At 41.8% G+C, this 19871-nt stretch overlaps 1 protein-coding gene across 7 annotated transcripts in view; it reads right to left on the bottom strand.

Moving 5' to 3' along the window:
* Positions 1-18868, bottom strand: part of LOC114031922 (serpin B6-like) — a 35627-nt gene extending 16759 nt beyond the window's left edge. Inside the window, exons 1-3 of one of the 7 annotated variants that reach the window (XM_027847135.1) lie at positions 18725-18868; positions 14365-14460; positions 5171-5290 (exon numbers count right to left, since the gene is read on the bottom strand). Coding sequence is in view for 3 of the 7 variants with exons in the window: in XM_027847131.1 (XP_027702932.1) it covers positions 14365-14460; positions 17141-17181 (137 nt within the window). In the remaining 4 variants the exon portion in view is untranslated. Of the gene's footprint in view, positions 1-5170; positions 5291-14364; positions 14461-16692; positions 16974-17140; positions 17245-18724 lie in introns of those variants that run through there. The other 6 variants (XM_027847134.1, XM_027847137.1, XM_027847131.1 and 3 more) reach the window with 6 other exon arrangements.
* Between the last annotated feature and the right edge of the window lie 1003 nt (positions 18869-19871).

The following is a 19871-nucleotide window of genomic DNA, read 5'->3' as shown; positions in this document are numbered from 1 at the left end:
AAGAAAGAAAGAAAGAAAGAAAGAAAGAAAGAAAGAAAGAAAGAAAGAAAGAAAAGAAAGAAAAGGAAGGAAAGAAAGAAAAAAAGAAATGAAGGAAGGAAGGAAGGATGGATGGATGACAACAAAAAGAGTCTGCAAACTATAAGCCAATGAGCTTGAATTTAATTCCTGGAGAAATTATAAAACAAATCATTAAAGAGATTAGATAGGAAACATTAAGAAGCTTTTGATAAAGTAACTCATACTATATTGTGGAGAAGATAGAAAGGTGTGGACTAGACAATAATGCAATGACATGGATTAAGCACTGTTTGGATGGCCCAACTCCAAGGATAATGTTTGATGGTGGTTCAATGCCAATACGGCAGAAGTATCGAAACTGGAAATCTTGTGGAAGTAAATGTTGAAAACTAAAAATAAATAAATTTTTTTAAAAAATTAAAAAAAAGAAGTGTCCAGTGGAGTACATACACCAGACCCCAGGTCACAGCCCTGTGATACTTTGCAAGGTAGGGATGGCATACTCATCAAATCTACAGGTGACACAAAGCTAGGAGGGATACCAAACGCAGTGGATGACAGTCACGATCCAAAAGGAACTTGACAGATACTAGAGCATTTGGCTGAATCCATTATGATGAAATTCAACAAGGATAAACTTAATGTTGTGCACTTAGGTATCAAAAATCAACTTAAACAGGGAGATTAAGATGGGATAGGCATGGTTAGACAGCAATTGTTAAAAAGACCTAAAGGTTTGAATGGACTGCAAGCTTAATATGAGTCAGCAGTATGATGCAAGAACCAAAAAAGCTAATGTGATCTTACATGTAACTAAGTGGGAGGCACAGCTTCCAGAAATAGGGAGATAAAGGGGTCGCCCTTTATCTGAGACTGCCTATAGGTTAGCATTTGTCAGACCTCCTCTGGAGCACTGAGTTCATTTCTGGGTACCATGGTTTCAACAGAACGTTGATAAGCTGAGAACATCCAAAGTGGGGTAATCAAGATGATGAAGGGCCATGTTCTATGAGGAGAGGTTGTAGGAACAAGAAACGTTTAACCTGCAGAAGAGAACACTTACCGGGTCTCAGGAGAACTTTCTTCAAGTATCTGAAGGGGCTGTTATGTGGAAAAGGGATTAAATCGGTTCTATTTGGCCCCAGAAGGCTAAACCAGGACTAAGAGTAGAAGTTACAAAGAGGTCAATTTAGGCTTGATGTCAAGAAAAACTTACTAACAATTAAGAGCTGTCCAGAGATGGGATGGGCTGCCTCAAGAGGTGGTGGATTCTCACTTCTGGTAGATATTCATGTACAGACTGGATGAACACTTGTTGGGGGCATTACAGGGGAGATTCCCTTTGTACATAGGTTGAACTAGATGACCACTTAGGTCTAGCTCTCAAATTCTGGGGTTCCCTAACCCTTCTATCTAGTCCCAAACAGAGGGTTTGAAACTACCTGGAAGTATCATCAGTCAGTCTGTCTTTCTAGTCTTCTTCCCAGCCACCCACTAGTAAGAGTAGCACCACCAGCAGGGACCACTAAAATCATGTCTATCCCTCCCCTTCCTCACTAGAGCCTCCACAGTCACATCAGATAACCAGAGCTTACCTACGAACCAGGATCCCTGAAGACAGCTAACTACCATGACAACATTCTGCCCCGCAAACAATCCAATTAGAATCTTTGGTCCAGTTAATTCTTCTTGCTCAAGGTATGATTGATCCAGTAAGCAATTTAATCACTTTCCCTTGCTGCTGCTAATACAACCCTCCCACCTAATTTCTCCTCCCACCCCTTATACACAACCCTTTTACAGTGTTGCCCACAGAAACTACATGCCTCTACTATTTTTTTTCCTGTACCCTTACACCTATTTGCACCAATTCTACTCCTCCCTAGACCCATTCTCCTTCTGTCCACTGTTTTCTTGATCTACTCATCATATCTTTTGGAATTCTATTTGTACTCTATACACATTTCTCTACATCTCTGTTCAGTAGGAGAGGGGTTAGCTTTGGAGTCAGAGCACTTAAGTTCAAATCCCGGTTTTCTCACTTCCTACCTGTGTGACCTTGGGCAAGTGATGTAACTTTTCTAGGCATCATGGTTAAATTAGGTGACTTCTGATCTATCTAGATCTAAATTGGTGATTCTATGATTCTAGAACATCCTTTTCACACCTCCTTGCATTAACTAAAACCTGACTTTCCTATAAGGATTAGAAGTCAGTCTCTGCTGCTGCTTTTGAGTCATTCCAAAATAGTAATCATTGTTAGCCTTTCTTCTTAGAAGTTTGTGGAATCCACTTGCACCTCTCTTTTCCTCTCTAGCCATGGGGGACAGCCTGCCCATATGAAAGCAATGAGAGGAGAGATGGAGTGTTGGGTGTGAAGAACATGAAGGGCATTTTGACTGTAACATAAGAGTGGATGAAGAAAACTAATGTACAATGAGGGTGAAAAGGTAGTTTAGAGCCAATTTGTGAAGTCCTGGGTTATAGCAGTTTGCAAATATGTGAAGGATAATTTTAAGAGGGAGAAATAAAGAAGGCATGGGCAATAGCCTGGTCAAATGTGTAGAGATGGGAGATTACAGGCCAGTTCAATTAAAAAATACCTCTATTGAAAATGAGATAAAAATTCCTCTTCTCTGTGAAATGTAGTCAGAAGAACAACCTCCTCCAGCACATGTAATCTCCTTGAGGGCAGGGATTATTTAGTTTGGACAGGGATGGTGGTTAGTTTAGGGGGGAGGTTCTTTTGGTATCCATATCTATAGGGCCTAGTGTAGTGCCTGGTACCAGTAGGCACTTAATAAATGCCTATTGACTGATTGATTCAGTCTTTAAGGCTTTAGGCTCTTCCACCTTAGCCTCCTCCCCCATGGCAGGGGCCATCTCCAGTTGTCCTGATCCGTATCTTGCCACTGGACCCAGATGGCTCCGGAGGAGAAAGTGAGGCTGGTGACTTTGCACAGCCCTCCCTCACTTAAATCTAATTCACTTGCATGTCATGGCACCACCTCCCTAATGTCATGGTCTTCTTCAAGAATGAAGGACAAAACAACAACCCTTTCCCTTCCACGGTCATCTATGGATCCCCAGGTTATTCTTCCAGGACCTGCTAGGTAACTTTAGCACCTGGCTCAGTTTTCCTGCCATGATTTTCAAATACTTTCATACATATCCACACTGGCTCTGGTGACACTGATATTACAGTTCCTCAATCTTTTGTATCCCCATAATCTCCATCTCTACCCTATTTCTTAGCCATGGAACATCACTCCAAATAAGATCCAAAACTCTAAACTTCTACTTTCTGGTTACAATTTGCTATCCTTCATGTCTCTCTGCCCTCCAACCCCCTTCATTTACACTAAGCCTCCTCTTTATCCTACAATCTTTTAACCCTTCCCTGTTATCCCAATCTATCTCACCCTGATTTCACGTGCGTCTCTATATAATCCCCTACTCTGACCATGGCAATGATTCCTTAAGGAATCAAACAAACCACCTGTTCCCTTGAAAATTTGTCTCCATCCTTAATCTTGGATACCTTTAACCAACAAGTTACTGAATTTCTGCTTCCCAGTTGCTGAGAAAATGCTGGGTAAAGTCACAAAATTGTGCCAATTTCATCCTGCAAAAGAAGGATATCTGATTTCCTTAGGAAGGGGAACTCCTTCCTACTAGGTGATAAGTTCTATGGTTTTGCCTGAACCACATAGAGCTTAAGTGATTTAGTAAGTCAGTCAATAAACATTTATGATGTGCCTACAATAAGCCAGGAATTGTACTATGTGTTGGGAATACAAAAAGAGGCAAAAGATAGTCCCCGACCCCAAGGAACATACAATTCAACAGGGAGAGACAGGAGATATACAGGATAAAGAGGAAGTAAATCAGAGGGCAGGCATTTCTTCCTTTGGATACTCTCCAGCTATCAATGTTCTTTTTGAGCCATGGTGCCCAGAATTGAACCCAATATTTTAGATGAAGTCTGACAAAGGCCTGGAGGCACTAGAGTTAAGAGGGGTTGAGAAGGGCTTCCTGTAGAAGATGGGATTTTATTTAGGACTTAAAGGAAGTCAAGGATGCCAATAGATGAGGTTGAGGTGGGAAAGCATTCCAAGCACTGAGGACAGACAGAACTATCTCTACTCCATACTAAGGCTAACCTTTCCAACTATGTCCTTAATCCTCTCTTTCCTGCCTTCTGTAAGGCTTTGCTCTATCAATCATTCCCTCTCTTGCATGCATTTTCAAAATCTATTTCTCCCCTGGATCCTTTCTTTCTACCTGCTAATACACTTTGTTCTCTTCAATTTGAAACACAGAAACCAACAGCCCAGAAATTTTTCTTCAACCTTCTGTCTCTCAAATTACTCTCATCTCTATCCTATCTTTCAATAGTGAGCATCTTGAAAAAGACTGCATGCTGAATATCACTACTTTCTCATTACTGACTCACTTCTCAACTGTTTAAAAGTTGAACTAAATTTCCTCTAGTCCCCTGAAATTGCTTCCAAATCCTCAACTTCCATCCTTGAATTCCTTGCAGTGACACTTAGCTATTCCCTTCTTCTCCACACTGTTTCTTTGTTTGAATTTCATTACATCTCCTACTTTTCTCTTCCTTCTATATCCTCTTCCTTACTCCGTAGTATAAGCATTCCCCAAGATCTCTCTCTCTCTCTCTCTCTCAGCAATTTTATCCCTTTCAGAGCTTCAACCCTTATGTCTATGAAGATGACTCAAAGCCCCTGTGAGTCTGAATTTCACAAGGCCCAGCAGAAGGAATCAAAAGTCTATCAGAACAGCTGATGGGAGACCAGAGCTGAAAGGCTATAGACTAAAAAGGTCAGCAACATAGTCTAGTTCTTCTTTAGCGCCAACCAACCAAGGAGGGCTGAAATGGAGCAAAGATCCAAACAGGAAGGTGAGAGAAATCTGGCTGGGCCACAAGCCAGGATTCATGAAACCAAAGCGGAAGTCCATGTAACCAGTTTATAGAACCAAAGTTGGAAAAAACAAGATCATTAACTAGAGAGAGAGGGTAGAGTCAAAACTGAGATGGAATCAGGTTAACACAAATAGAGGGTAAGATAGTCAATAAATATTTAAGTGCCTACTATATGTCAGAGATGGAGGGAAGGGAGGGTACCTGGTGATGAACTCCTGCAGTCAGGTGGGAAATTCTGAGTTGTTTCCTCTGGGCCCTTCTTAAATATAGGATCTGGGAGTAACCCTTCCAGGTCCACCTGAAACTGTCCAGAAACATCCACTGTTTCAACAGGAAATAAGGGAAAGGTAAGGTATAAGCATAATGAGAGCCAGAGTGATTTGGGTTTAAAGCATGATCCTTCAGAAAAAAAAAATCTAGCCCATATTGTGAACTTGAACTCAGAAGACATGATTTTGAGTTCTGACTCTACCGTTTACTAGTTGTGTCACCTAGAAGATGTTTGATCCCCATTTTACAGTTGAGGAAATTGAGGTAAAGTGATTTTGCTCAGTGTCACACAGTTAGTGTCTGAGTTCAAATTTGAACTCAAGTCTTTCTGATTCCAAACCCAGCACTCTATCTACTGTACCACCTAACTGCCTCAAACCTCAGTCAGAGGCAGGGAGGGGACCAGAAGGCAGAGAGTACTGAAGTAGTATGAGTTTCAGAGTTGACTTGATCTTGTAGAAAGATGAGTTTCTGAAGATCATGATAAAGTGCAGGTGAGCAGCCAGCGGAAAAATGGTAGCATGGATGCCAAGGCTAACAGCCCTCAGATGAGAGAAGGGGAGTTCAGCGGGCTCAGCTACCTTCAAACTAGTCAGAATGAGGGTTGGGGTGCTAACATGTTCCTTTTAAAGGGCCAGTGACTTACTCAACCCAGGTTCCAGAGAACTACAGTACTGAGATGAATGGTGAACATGGCTTCCCAGAATGGCTGAGTGCCCTCACTTAATTGCTGGCTCTTTGATAGTCCGTTGTCAGAGTGCCTGTGGCTGGTTAAACAGTATTGTCTCCTCATTGGCAACTAGGTGGCACAGTGCAGAAGGCACTGGACCTGGAATCTGGACGACCTGATCTCAAATCCTGCCTCAGACACTTACCAGCTATGTGACCTCTGTTGGCATCACTTTCTTCATCTGTAAAATGGGGATAATTATAGCAGTTACCACACAGGGTTGTTGTGAGGATTACATGAGAAGATATTTTTGTAAAGTGCTTTGCAAACCTTCAAGTGCTATGTATATACTAGTTATTATTATTGTTGCTGATGTTGCCACTGCTGCCATTGCCACCATTTTTTCTAATCTCTGCAGTTTCTTTTGTCTGTTTGTCTTCTTTATTAATTTTATTTTCTCTCTCTTCTAACTCCTGTAGGTCTTCCCATATTCCTTGGCTTTAGGCAAAAGGGGGAGGAAGGAGGGAGGAAGATAGAGGCAGGCCTCTCATAGGAATCAGATGATCCAGGTACAGCTTTCTTTCCATCACGGTAATCCAACCAATTATACTCAATAACAACACAGAAGCCCTATGATTTGCGAGTCATTTTATATTATCTGATTTATCCTCACCACAAACTAATGATGTTTGTTAATGTTATTAGCCTCACTTTACTCCTGAGGCTTGGGAGTGGCATTCCTTTGCTAAGTATCACACAGCTGAAGTGTGTCTGAAGCAGGATTGAGCCCAGACTCCACATCCAGCACTATCATAGCAGTGAGACGAGCCAGCACTCACGAAGCTCCAGGTCTCTGGGCTCTGGACTCTGCAGGCCAGATGACCACCTGTCAGTGGTACTCTAAGAAGGACCCTTGTTTGGCCTCTGGCGTCCTCTTCCAAGCCTGGGATTCTCCGATTCTTCCTGACAATCCACTGTCCAGGCTGGGAGGTCTGCAGAGGAGAGATTACAGACGCCACCTGCTGGGCGTTGTGGAGAGCTGCAGGAAGTAATTCAGAAAAGGGGCAATGATATGATGAGAGGCCTATAATGTGCAAAACTGTGAAAGGCAAACAACTGTGCCAATCTCTGAGGAAGGGTTGGTCATTGGCAGGAATTGACTTTTTAAATATGAATTCTAATAAGAGTTCTGTTTGCTTTCTTCGATCTGTAAATAATTTTCTTTCCACCCCCACCCCCTCTTTGAGCTGTATGAGCTCTGTACTTGCAAGAACTACTGGTAATGACACAATAGGTTATATAATTGTGTCCTATCACGTAGTAACCTTACCAGGAGTTTTGGGTACAGGAAACTGTCTAGTCATGTGAGAAATCTTCCATACGATAATGGGGGTTTTTGTGCCACATGACAACCTCTGACACAAAGCTTAGGATTTTAGTAGGTACTTGGCAAATAGTCATCAAATGATCATTGATTTACAAAGAATAGTACAAACACACTGCCAGGGCCATACTTGACTGATGGAAACCGCATTAGCCAAGGGATCCCCACCAGGAGAGTATGCTAATTTACAAGTCATGGGGCCAGGGAATGTAAGGATCATGATGGAAAACACCGAGATAGCTCAGGCTAAAGAAGTTTGAAAGAGACCAAAAGAAAGTGTGGCAGCATGATTTTTGTAAAGAAAAAGAGGTGGGATTGTTAAGGGACAAGGTATCATGCTTCCACAATTTAAGACAACCTTTGACATCTTATAACATCAGCAAAGAAGTTAGTAATGTAAGGGCTCCCACAATTTAAGATAACCTTTTACATCTTATAACATCAGCAAAAAATTTGGTAATAACAAGTTACGTTGTTTTAACAAGCTCGCCAAACCTGGAGAGGGCAAGCCAATGAGAAGGGCCCCAAAGTTCTAGAGGGCAAAGCTGGTTCTAACCAGCCCTAAGTAGAACAAAGGCTTTTGGATGATGAGGGATGTGGGGGGCATATCAAGGGGACATGAGATGGGTGGATGTGTAAGACTGTAACCTGGAAAGGAACGGACCAATCCAGGCCTGGAAGGGAGGAGGTGTGGCATTCTAACAGTATAAAATGTTTTCTGGCTTCTGTAATCAGCACAATAGCTTCCAAGAGGTTTTGCCTGGTTCTCTCCCAAGAACAGTAAAAATAAACGATTCTTCACTCACTCTGAGCTTAGTTTCATTTTTAACTAGAAGGCTTTATTTCTCTAAGGCCTTATTTCTAACACTCTCCAAGCACCTAGGCAGGCCTGACCTCCCAGGTCCGACCAAATGGGTCAGACAGCTACAAGGCTGTCTCACACTCAGTCTGACCTCTCAAGTTCTGGGTCCACAGTTGGAGGCCATGGACCTGGGCACACCTTCTGCAGCATAGAAAACAGACTCTCTATCTGGAAGCTTATGTCCAATTCTGTCAATTCTTTCAAATCTCTGGGCGCTAGGGTATTGGGAAAATTGCAATTACTTCCTTCCCTCCAGCTCAAGGAAGTAAAAAGTTTTTTGGAGCTGGAAATTGTCACCATGTGTCTTCAAAAAAAAGTGCATTTATGGCTAATAACCTTTTCTTTTAAAGTGCTAAGAGTATTGGGCCTTAGAAAGGGAAATACTTTTTACTAAGAAATGTTTTGCAAAAATCTTTTTGTGTCATTTTTAGAAGGCCTACTAAATTTCATTTTGCAAGCTAAGTTGTTGCAATAATTTGAGACTGACAATAATTATGTCCAAATCTACTGTGAATTTTCTAAATTTCATTCCTAGGTTTGTTGTGTCCTTGGATTGGGTGCTTTCAGAGAAACAGAGTCAATGGTTCATGCTTCGGGTACCATAAGAAAGGGCATTGGTCTCAAGAATGTAGGTCTGAAAGTTCAATGCCCCACTCTAAGTTTTTAAGAGGTGGAAGTAGAAGTGAAAAAATAAGGACAGCTAAAACATTTTAGCAGATTCTGGAAGTTTTTGAGATTGATCATTAAGGAGTTTTTAAACACCTCCTTACAATCTTGTCACTCCCTTCCCCCACTCCCTCCCCCTGAGTCAAGAGGGTTTCTCAGTGTGGGGATTCCAAACAACCAAGGGTTTTCCTATTAACCCCTTTCATCCCGGATCAGATTAGGAAGACAGTGTTTCATCCTTCCACCCCCACCTGCAAATTTATCTTCCCCAACCTGGCAAAAGGAAGGAGGGGGAGGGGCAGAAGCAGCAGCTGTAGTCTGGAAGTATCTTCCAGCTCACAGCCAGGGAGAGAGTGAAAGGGGATGGGTCAACGTAAAGAAGCCAGTACTGGGGCTAGTCAAAAAAAACACAGCCCACAGAAATGCCAAAGATAGATGGGGTGGATAAAGCAGCCTCTTCTCTGGGATCCCTGTTGATTCTCCTTAATTTTGTAAACTTGCCAAAGAGCTTGTTTGGGTTATGGAGTTCCTAAACAAGGAATTTAGCTTGCTGAGAATTTGCAAGTATATAGAAATGATCTCTCGTGATTGGCTTTTGCACAAGGACAAATTTACATTTGAGAAGTGAGTCCTGGCAAATTTTTGATTAGTGAAACTTGCTATCTGAGGTAAAAGCTCATGGGACCATAATGAGATGTGTTTTGAGCTGTCTGATGGATCATAAAAATCCATCCATAATCAATAGTCAATAATCCACCATCTGAGAGAAATGCCACAACCTACTCAGAATGTGACTGTTACTGGTGGAGGTCTGCATCTGGAAAAACTGAGAGCCTCAGCTTAAAATGGGATCCTCCTGGTTCAGTTTCCCCATTGTGTTCCTTTGAAAAGGAATGTTTCCCACCTGCCTATTCCTGAGTCTGGCTATAAGGTGGAATTGATTCTACATGGTTGGAAAACTGTGATGTCCTTGCTTTTCCTTTTTATGGCAAATTTCTGTAATCAAAGCAAACAGTGAAAGATGTGAGCACAATGCAAGTATGAAAAATCTTGCTGTTTTCAATCTGAATGGGTAGTCATCCAGTATCCCAAATAGTTGGGTAAATTAGTATTCCTGCATAGTTATGTGAAACATTAAATCCCTGGAACAGAACTTTCTTTCTGAATAATATGGGAATGATTAGACAAAGGGAAAAAGTTTGTGAAACAAAGGTACAAACACAATGTTGAATCATTATCCCACAGACTAAGGCTGGGATACATCTGAGCTCCTGTATTAAAGTGTGTTTAAGATCTGAGCTATTCAGCCTAAGATTAAATTCCTTTCTATTTCTTAAGCAACTTAGGATGTGGGTATTTGGCCTAGATATCTGCCTATTACTACATATATGTCTGTATGGAATAAGGTCCTTAAATTTCAAAATGATGTAAGAATAATTGGGTACTGGTACAACTGATTGAGGGACCTAGCTGTTATTCTATTAGTTACTGAAACTAAATCAGAAACTTCTTCAGTTTGGGGAAAAGAATTTTCAATGCAATTTTCTTAGAGGGAGGTAACTTATGGAGTATTTTTACAGTAATGGAAAAGTCAACTTCATTTAAAGTTTACTATTATTGTGAACATAATACCTGTTTATTCTGTATGTCCTGTGGTACAAACCTGTTTTATTAATTACTTATGAATCTTCCCAAGTCTTTTATGATATTTGGAGTAAAGTCAGCCTCTTATAAGCAAATACATTTGTACAACTTAAGGTAGAAACTTCTACCTGCAGAAGCGTTGTTACTTATATTTACATGTATACAGTTGAATCCTCAACAGCATCTGATCCTCCTAAAAGAATTGGAATCAGAGTGGAAACTTCTGAGAAAACAATGAGATCAGATAATCCTGTCTGTCAAAAGCAAATAATAGCATCGTGAGGCTCTTGGTTTCTTTCTTTGTTTTCCTCTTTTCTGACATCATTTTTAATGCTCCTTCTATTTGGGCCCTGCATATTGAACTTGTTTGTCAGATTTATGTCTTCTAGACTATTGGCTGTCCACCTGCAGATGGTCATGCAACAAGGATATCTGTTCCACACTATCCTCATCCCCTGGATGCTGCTTCAGCCTCATTTTACTCCTCTCCCCATCCTCACTCAGGCAGGAACAGCTTCTTTGTCCCTCTTCCAAAAGCTTTTGGGTGAATGGTGAGGCAGACAGGAGTGCTTGAGGTAGACGGAACAAGCACAATGCAGGATGTGAGATATGGGATAAGATGCAGGGTGTGACCAGTCAGAAAAGTGGTCAAAGAAGACTATGCATTGAAGGGAACTTGCCTGTGTGCTTTCTAGCTATGCTTGTTCTGGGCCCCATCTTGTACCACTTCTCCCATTACCTATTCCTGATTCCCACCTTGTACCTAGGGTTAGGCCTGCTTTTCCTGGACTGGGAATCAAATGCTTTAATTCAAATAGGGAACTCTGTGGGGCAGGGCATTGCATATGATTGCTGGGTGTGTCAACTAGCTCTCCCCCTATTCCCTGAAAACCCTGCATGAAATTTATCCTTACCTTGTTTGTTCTTATCCTAATCTCTAACTCCCATATGAAACTCTAAAAATACATCATCTTCCTACAGGCTATATAGCTTTCTGTCTATATAAGCCTGAGTCTTTTTCTATATCGGTGCCCTTTGTTTAGCTCCTTGCTCACATCAGGCCCAGGAAGCTTTGACAAAATAAAGCTCCCAATGGCTACAGAGAAGGTCTAAGTGAATTCTTTCACACTTGAACCAGCTCTCCCAACTCTAAACCTCAACACTAGTATGTAATAAGTGCTTAATAAATTATCTATTTCTCTATTTACAACCATTTATTAATCACCAGCCACTGTGTTAAGTACCAGGAATACAAAAATCAAGTGATAAGCAATCCATTTCCTCAAGCAGCTTACTTTGTATAGCAACTAGGGAGGACACAATATAATGTAATGATAATAAAATAGTTACACATCAGAAAATAGAAGATAAGACAGGCTGACATTAGCTGCTCCCTAGACAACATCATAAATCAAGATGTTCTTTATTCTCTTTGGCCTCTCAGAACTCCTAGGATCCTGACATGCTTATTTGTGTAAACCAGTTTTCAATGCAAGGACAATCCCTCTAAGAACCTATACAAAAGGGTGTAGTTACTAAAGTATCAAAAATATCTCCATATAAAGAGACTATCCCAGAGCTGTAACCATAATTGGTGATGTATTAGTGATTTTCAAAATTACTCAAAAGCAAAGTAAATTTAAGGGGAAGTGGAAGACTGGGGAAGGGGGGAGGAGAAACACTAAAGTACAAAAATGTGGAACTTGGATCCAGAACTGTTTCTGCCAATAATTTGATATTGCAAGCCACAACTTGTTTGGTCTTCATTTGCCTACACAATGAACGTCTAATTTACCTTCCAGCTCTTGCATGCTATAGTTATAAGCCATTATAAACAAGGTGAAATCAGACCCAATTCCTACAGTTGCCAATAATCACTGAAGGCCCTCCTAGGCAAAATTACAAAAGAAACACCAATTACCTAGGCAAATGTAGCTAATAATCTGTAACTAATTATATAATACAGTTTTTCACTGAGAAAGATCCTGGAGCATTTGGGCATTATTTTCTAAAACCCTATTCATTGGTCCTGAAATGTGAATCAGAAAATCATCTAACTTAAAAATAAGATAACAAAGAAACTAATCCCTATTGCAAAATCTTAACCTTTAGATTCTTAAGAGTCATGTATAAGCCAGAGAAGTTCTAAACCTGTTCTATACAAAATAAAACTCCACATTTCAAACAGCTAATTATTGCAAAATCAAAGATAGTGGGGTCACTAATCACTTGAGGTTTTAATAATAATGCTGAGAGCTTTTTTTTTTTTTCTGAATTGAATGTACAGGTGCCCTGGATTAGTTCATTTACAAAGCTGAATGTTAGCCAACCAAAGACTTCAAATATTTAATCAATTCACATTGGCAAGTAAAATAACCAAATCATCCTTCAGCTTTCTGATGTGGCTACAACATTAATCTTTAAACAATTTTACAATAGCTTAAAATATATAACACACATCTCTAAAACTAAAACCTCAATGTCATGAAGACTATAAACTAATTAATAGGAATGCATTTTTTTTTTTTAATGAGGCAATTGAGGTTAAGTGACTTGCCCAGAGTCACACAGCTAAGAAGTATTATATGTCTGAGGTCGAATTTGAACTCAGGTCCTCCTGACTCCAGGACTGGTGCTCTATCCACTGCACCACCTAGCTGCCCCAAGGAATGTACTTTTACAGAGAAAATAATTAAGTCTCAGTAGAAATTTAAATACATTTAAATCAATGCTGGTTCTTTCTGTTCTCTCCTTGTCCTGAAAATAAAACAATGTAACCACTATTCACTCCTATTGATGGGGTGCTTGGGTGTTTGTACTTGGACCCCAATTTCTCCCTAGTCTCAGAAACACTGTCTCTGACAACCACTCCCCAGCCCAAGGACACCGTGCCTAGCAGTTATTCATGCATGGGCCCCAGCACGACCCTTATCTCTCTCCCTGGTGCAGTTACACAAAAGCTGGGTGACAGAGTGCTGGGCTGCTCAGGCCCCAGCCCTCAGATCATGTCTTTGGAAGCCTCCCAATTTCTTAGTAAGTTCCTGTCTTGTGAGAAAGCTTTCCCTTGTTGCAGAGCATTCTCTCATCAAGATAGAGGGAGAGGGGAGCCTTGCCCAGCCCAAGGAGTTTTGTCCTTGGCCGGCCCAAGGACTCTTCCTCCTGCCAGACTCCAAAGATCCATACCTCTGTCATCTCCCTCCCTGTCTGGTATACTCCCTATACTTTCTCATCCATAGCTCTAAAAGACACCTGCACCTTTAGATTACCTCATCAGTGTCCCTGGCTTTCCTTTCCCATGCCCTTTTCCATATAAACCCTAGCTCCATCCTCAGTCTCCTGCAGGTTCCTTAAGAATCCTTGCCTGTTGAAAAGTGTAATAATAAACTTTTTGCAACTGACTTAAAGATTGCTTGAGTTTGTGAATTCATTCCAGATGACCCCATCTTGTACCTCGGTCTTTGAGGGGTCTCAACCTCTCAGACCTCAACACTATGTGGTCATGAACACACAAAAAAGTATTTCTGGACTCTTAATTAACCGAAATGATTGGCACAATTTTACCAAGTGGACTAAGTTGCTGGTAATAATATAATGCAAATAACACTTTGAGGGAGTATTTGGCCTTGGTAGGCCTTAGTGAGGCTTCACCTCACAAGTTTTCGTAGTAATGATCTTCTTTTCTTTGATTTCAAACCTAACTCTAGTTACAACAACCTCAGGAAATATGAAATGGTCCTTCACCTTGGTATTTAAAGAGCATAATGTAGGTTATAGCAGGCAAGCAGTAAAAGGATAATTCTTTCATTCATTTTTACTATGACTGTACTCTTATTGTAAAGATGGGCTGGAAATTAATTTGAAAATGGACACCTTGATTTGTTTGACACCCCCCCAATTACCTGGGTAACCAGAAGAACTGTATGAGGACTGGCTGTCCTGGCTTGACATACCAATGATCCTTTGTGGTGAGGAAGAGCAGGAAGGTCCCAGCGGACCTGCAGACAATCAGCAATTCTAAAGTCAATTAAGCATATACCAGCTGTGAAGCAGACCCTGAGCCACTTGGTAGTTTATGGACCTACAGGAGACACCCTTATCTCCAGAAACTCTCTTAATTTTGGTTATGGGGCTTTCTGAATTATCCTACTTTTGAATTGTTTATCTGATTTATGTATCAAAGGGCCACAGCCTTATTCTTCCTCCCCTTGGGGATGGCCATTATTGACTCATTCCTTTCTAAGCCCACGTTTCCCTTCAAATTCCTTACCTTCCTTTGTTCAAAAGACATAAACACTCCCCATCCATTACTTGGTGGGCTGTTAGCATAGGTTGGCAGTCCTCATGTGCATGTTTTACTTCCCTCCTTAATAAAAAACCTTTCTTTAATTTCACAGGCATTGTCTTTCTCTGGTTTTCTTCCCTTTAAGGAAAGGGGGGATTTAAATCTTGAGAACTGGCCTTTGTCTTTTCCCAGTGCCTTCCCCTGTGGGGGAAAGAGAGATCTGAATTCCATCAAGAGAGTGTTTGCCTCAGTTTACATTAATCATAATGTTTGCCAAACTAGTCAAAGTTTGCTTTGGAATAAAAATGAACTAGATAGGAGTTCATCAACATACCACTTCAAGTTATCATATAGTACGGCCATATCTTAAGAAAACATTGCTATTTATCTGGTGGTGAAACATCAATCCATATGAATTCTATTTGTCCATTTTCAAGAATTATTAACTAGTGACTACTAATAATATAAATTAGCTAATTATGATTCATATATATGACAGGAACATTATTGTTTTATTCCAAAGACAGGTAAAATCTAAGAACCTGATTCAAAGATTATTTTATGATATCATATGTAACCTGTTTATCAACCTGATACCACCCAAAACCTTGCTGGAATAACCTTTAATCTTGCCAAGATTTGATGGAATCCTAATAAAGCCGCCCTAGCCCCAGTATTCTAACTTCCTCATGGGCCTTACTGAACAGAAAGCATGTCCTGATTTAACCACACAATCTGGCTCTAACACGACAGGCCTCCACACTCAATATAGCCACTGTCCCTAGCTAGCCACTGCCCCAGATCCAATTCATATATGTGAACAGGTGTGTCCTCGCACTCAACCATCATCCATTTTAGCTCAAGACAGGGCCACAATACCTAACCATCGACCTTGATCAGACAGGACCACCATAGCTAGCCAATCAGAAAGCAGCAGGACCAGCGTTTGACCACAGAACCATAGAAGGGACCCCTCCCTGTTACCTACTCCCTTAACAAACCCTGCCTTCTAATATTCATAATTTCTGTTATATAATCAGCATCATTACACTATAAATTTGCCTGTGATGTCTTACCATGTTGCTGGTTCCTCTTGGAACACTTCTGAGGGGTGTCAATTCTCAATAAAAGCCTATACTTGGATTAGAGGTGGTCTGACTCTGAATTCTTTGAGACAACCCCCACAACACACCATGAAACTGAAAAAGGTTCATACACAACAATAGGGTTCATTACTAGACTGGGCAATAAAATGTGTAGTAAAACATTTATGCCAATTTCTTCATGTAACTCCATGTCTCGATTTGAGCATTCAATTTTCACCACCTCCCTTCCCTGCCCTTGAAGTAACAAGCTTCACAAAAATGAATTTCTGAAATGAAATCTAAGTCTGAAGTACCTACTATTCTAACAAAACAAATGTAATGATGGTGATGATAAATACAAAGTCCATAGTGCCTCTAAGTCTTGAAGAAACTAGATTTTTGACACTTTTTTTCTGTAATGGTTTTAATAAAACCACACTGCTTTTCACAGATTTAAAAATGTAGTGGAATTTTTCATGGACATCGAATTTTTAACTCCAGGAATGTCAAATTACTTTTGAAACAGAGCCTGGCTACTGTTGCCTAGTTATGTCTCTATGGTATTGACCTAGTAAGCCCCAGCCAATACCAGGCACCAAACAGGCTTTGGGTTTGCCAATGGCTCTGCTCACTAACCAACTTTAGAAGGTTCCCCAACCTCTACCACTGAAGGTTGCACAATGGTACCCTGTCTATCTAAAATTCACTTTGCTTTTACAATTTTGATATTTTTTGTTTTTACATCACTCTTTCCCAAATGTAACCCTTTCCCTCTTCCCTATCCAGTAAGCCCCTCCCAGTTAAACAAAACCAAGAGAGACATCTGTCCTCCACAACATTCCACACCTATGGTCTCTTACCTTTCCACCGAAAGGAGAGGAATAAATTTCATCATTTCTCCTAGAAGCGAAGCCTGATCACCATAATTACAAAGCCTTCAGTTTCTTTTTTTTTTTATTCACTTCCAGGATTTACAGCTTCTACTTAGGGTTTGCACATTTGTGTGGGATCCATATAGCTGATATGATCAAAAGCCCTGGGTCGGGAATCAGGACCTGTATTCTCGTCCAGGCTCTGCCACTAACTAGCTGTATAACCTTATCCAGACTACTAAGCATTTATGGGATCCTCCTCTCGAAGCCCTTTGTGGTTACCTACAACTTTAAAACTATATAAAAATCCCCAGACGAAACCTGCTCTTCTCCCCCCGCGCAGAATTGCTCTAAGGTACAAGAGTTATGGAGTCTACTGCCCGTCCACCTCCTCTCTCCGCAAAGGTAAATATCCTATTTCTAGGGCGAGTGTCACCTGGAGCCCAGTAGCTGGGAGCGACTCAGTTCTGCCCCCATGTCGTCCTTCCAAAGTCTCCTTCCTCTTCCTCCCCCAGGAACTGACAATGAGAAGGAAGCAGGGTTGCAGGACACATCTGTTCCTCTTTCGCAGTTTCGGGAACCTCGCAGGTCAGACCATTAGACCCCGAGAGCTCGATGGAGCCCCAGGTTCAGAAGTATCAAGTGCCATTGGCAGGCTGCTCCCGGCCTGCTCTATGCATAATTCATAAGCAAGATATCTGGCTGCCCATGTTGAGGTCTGAGAGACTGAGACCCTGCAAAGACCCAAATACAGGACAGGGTCGTCTGGAATGAATTCACAAACTCAAGCAATCTTTAAGTCAAGTTGGCAAAAAGTTTATTGTTATGCTTTTCAGCGGGCAAGGATTCTTAAGGAACTTGCGACCTTAGAGGGGTACAGTTAAAGTTTATATAGGATTAAAATATAATAAAACATGTGTCAAATATGCTAACTAGGTGATTCAGGGTGGGATCGGGGAATGGTTAAGGAGTGGTCAGTTCTTAAAGGAACATGCACTTCTTGTACCTACTGGGAAGGCGGTTTACCCAGAATTCACTAGGAAAAGCCCACAAGGCGGGCCACATGGAGGTGTGGTTTTAGGCCTGCTAGGTCACGAAGTTAACTAGAGATCAGGGGTAACTCAGAGTTGTCCAGTCTGCCACCAGTCAATGTCTTGTTTGACAAGATAAATGTAGGGAGTATACCTATATGTCTTAGGTCTAGAATACAGATAACGAGGAGTCCAGGATGTGGATAATGAGGTAGGGCAGTAGTATAGTCCAATGGGTAAGAATATCTTAATGACCCAGTGCAAAGCCAGTTCAAACTAATAATTCCTTCAGGTACGGTTTGTAACTGCACCAAGGAGAGAGATAAGGGTCTTGCTAGGGCCCACTCATGAGTAAATTGCTAGGCACAGTGTCCTTGGGCTAGGGAGAAACTGCCAGGGATAGTGTTTCTGGGGCTAGGGAGAAATTGGGGTACAAGCACCCAAACAAAGCACCCAAACACCCCATCACCCAGACGTGCTCCAGTGTGCTGGGGGAAGTGGGAACGGGAGAAAAGTACTATCCTCGTTCCTAACCTAGGGCAACCTAAGCAAGCTCTCAGAACCCACTCGCCCTGCCAGCTTTCCATGCCAGGCTCAGGCTACTAAGCCTTGACAATTAGAAGCTACCAGCTGCCGCTAGCTCAGGTAAATGCGCACAAGCGGTCGTATTTGCTGCTGCAGCTGCTGCTGCTCTTGGGACCCAGGCGTGGTCTGGCCCACGGACTTCCTGTCTAGTTTCAAAACGCAGACACTCGTGACGTGATCAAAGCGGCAGGGAGCTTGACTCCACAAATCCTGAACTGGGCAGCCCCGACCTCAGGGTCAAGTGGGAAAGCGTGCAAGCCTGAGCCAAGACTCACTCACCCTTTCACTACCTCTGGCCTCTGCAAAGCGGAGGAAGCCTTCCCTGACACCCGCCCCTCCCAGTGCTCTGCCTTCAGAGGACCGGCACAGCAGCTCGCAGAGAAGCCCAGTCTGCCCCCGCCTACCTGCCTTTGCTGTAGTGGCGGCGGTAAGCTCTGCTGCTGCGGCTTCCTTCAACACCTCTCCTTGCAACCTTGGGGAGAAGTACTACTGTTAAGCCCAGGGCGGGGGACTTCTGTTTAAAGCTCTAGCCGCTGAGTCAGAGAAGCCAGAACCACCCCCAGGATCTGGGAATAGTGGACTGTGGGAGGAGTCAGAGAGAAGCTACTCCCTCCTACTCCTTAAACTATTTTCTGACTTGGGGCATACTGGAAACCAGGTGCTAAGGGAAACTATAGTGGGATAAGGGTACTTCGGAACACGCCCGCCTCATCTCTAAAGACCTGGGTGCAAGTTCTGCCTATGACACATACTACCTATGTGACTCTAGGAAAGTCACTTAACGTCTCAAGTGTCCTAGGCAACTCTCTTAGATTGTAAGTTTCGAGAAGGCGCCTACTTTGATGGAATAGGAAATTTCCTCACTGGAAATTTTTTACACAGATGAAATAACAGGTTCGGTCCCAAACCCTCTCCGTCGTCCCTCCCCCTAGTCAGCCCATTGCACTTCTAAACCTTATCCTGGTAATCTGTGGTTTGGGAAGAATAATTCTCCAGGGAAGGAAGTAAGAAAGAAAAGGAGAAAGGGAGGGAGGGAGGGGAAAGGGGACTGAAAACCATCCTAAATGATTTGCCTAAACCTCTAAAACACACGTCTGACTCCTTCACTCTTCAGGGAAACTTAAACTGTTATAGAGCAAGATTATGCTTCCAGTCATTTGTTTGTATTTCTGCGGCCTGTTCAGATGACAGAATACCGTTTTTTCCTACTGTCCACAGAAAAAAAGGGGAAAGAGTGAGAGCTTAAAGTTTTCAAAGATGATAGTCATCTTTGAATTCTAATTCTAGCCAATTAAGAATGGAGAGAGAGGAATGGAGAGAGGGGGAGAGAGAGAGAGAGAGAGAGAGAGAGAGAGAGAGAGAGAGAAATTGATTTCTCCCTATCTTGTGTTTACTACTACACTCTGCTATAATAGGATTTTTATTTTCACCTGAGAAAAATAAAGTAAGACATCATGGGGAGATGGCATTTGGTTTTGAAAGATGTTTAGGATTTGGATAGGCAGATTTACTTGCTGTAAGGGCATAGGAAGAACATGCTAGAAAGAGGGA

The sequence above is a fragment of the Vombatus ursinus genome, unplaced genomic scaffold (assembly GCF_900497805.2).
Source record: "Vombatus ursinus unplaced genomic scaffold, bare-nosed wombat genome assembly UNPS02015255.1, whole genome shotgun sequence".
Lineage (NCBI taxonomy): Eukaryota > Metazoa > Chordata > Mammalia > Diprotodontia > Vombatidae > Vombatus > Vombatus ursinus.
The sequence above is the reverse complement of the archived record's forward strand: the minus strand, read 5'-3'. Positions and strand labels throughout refer to the sequence as shown.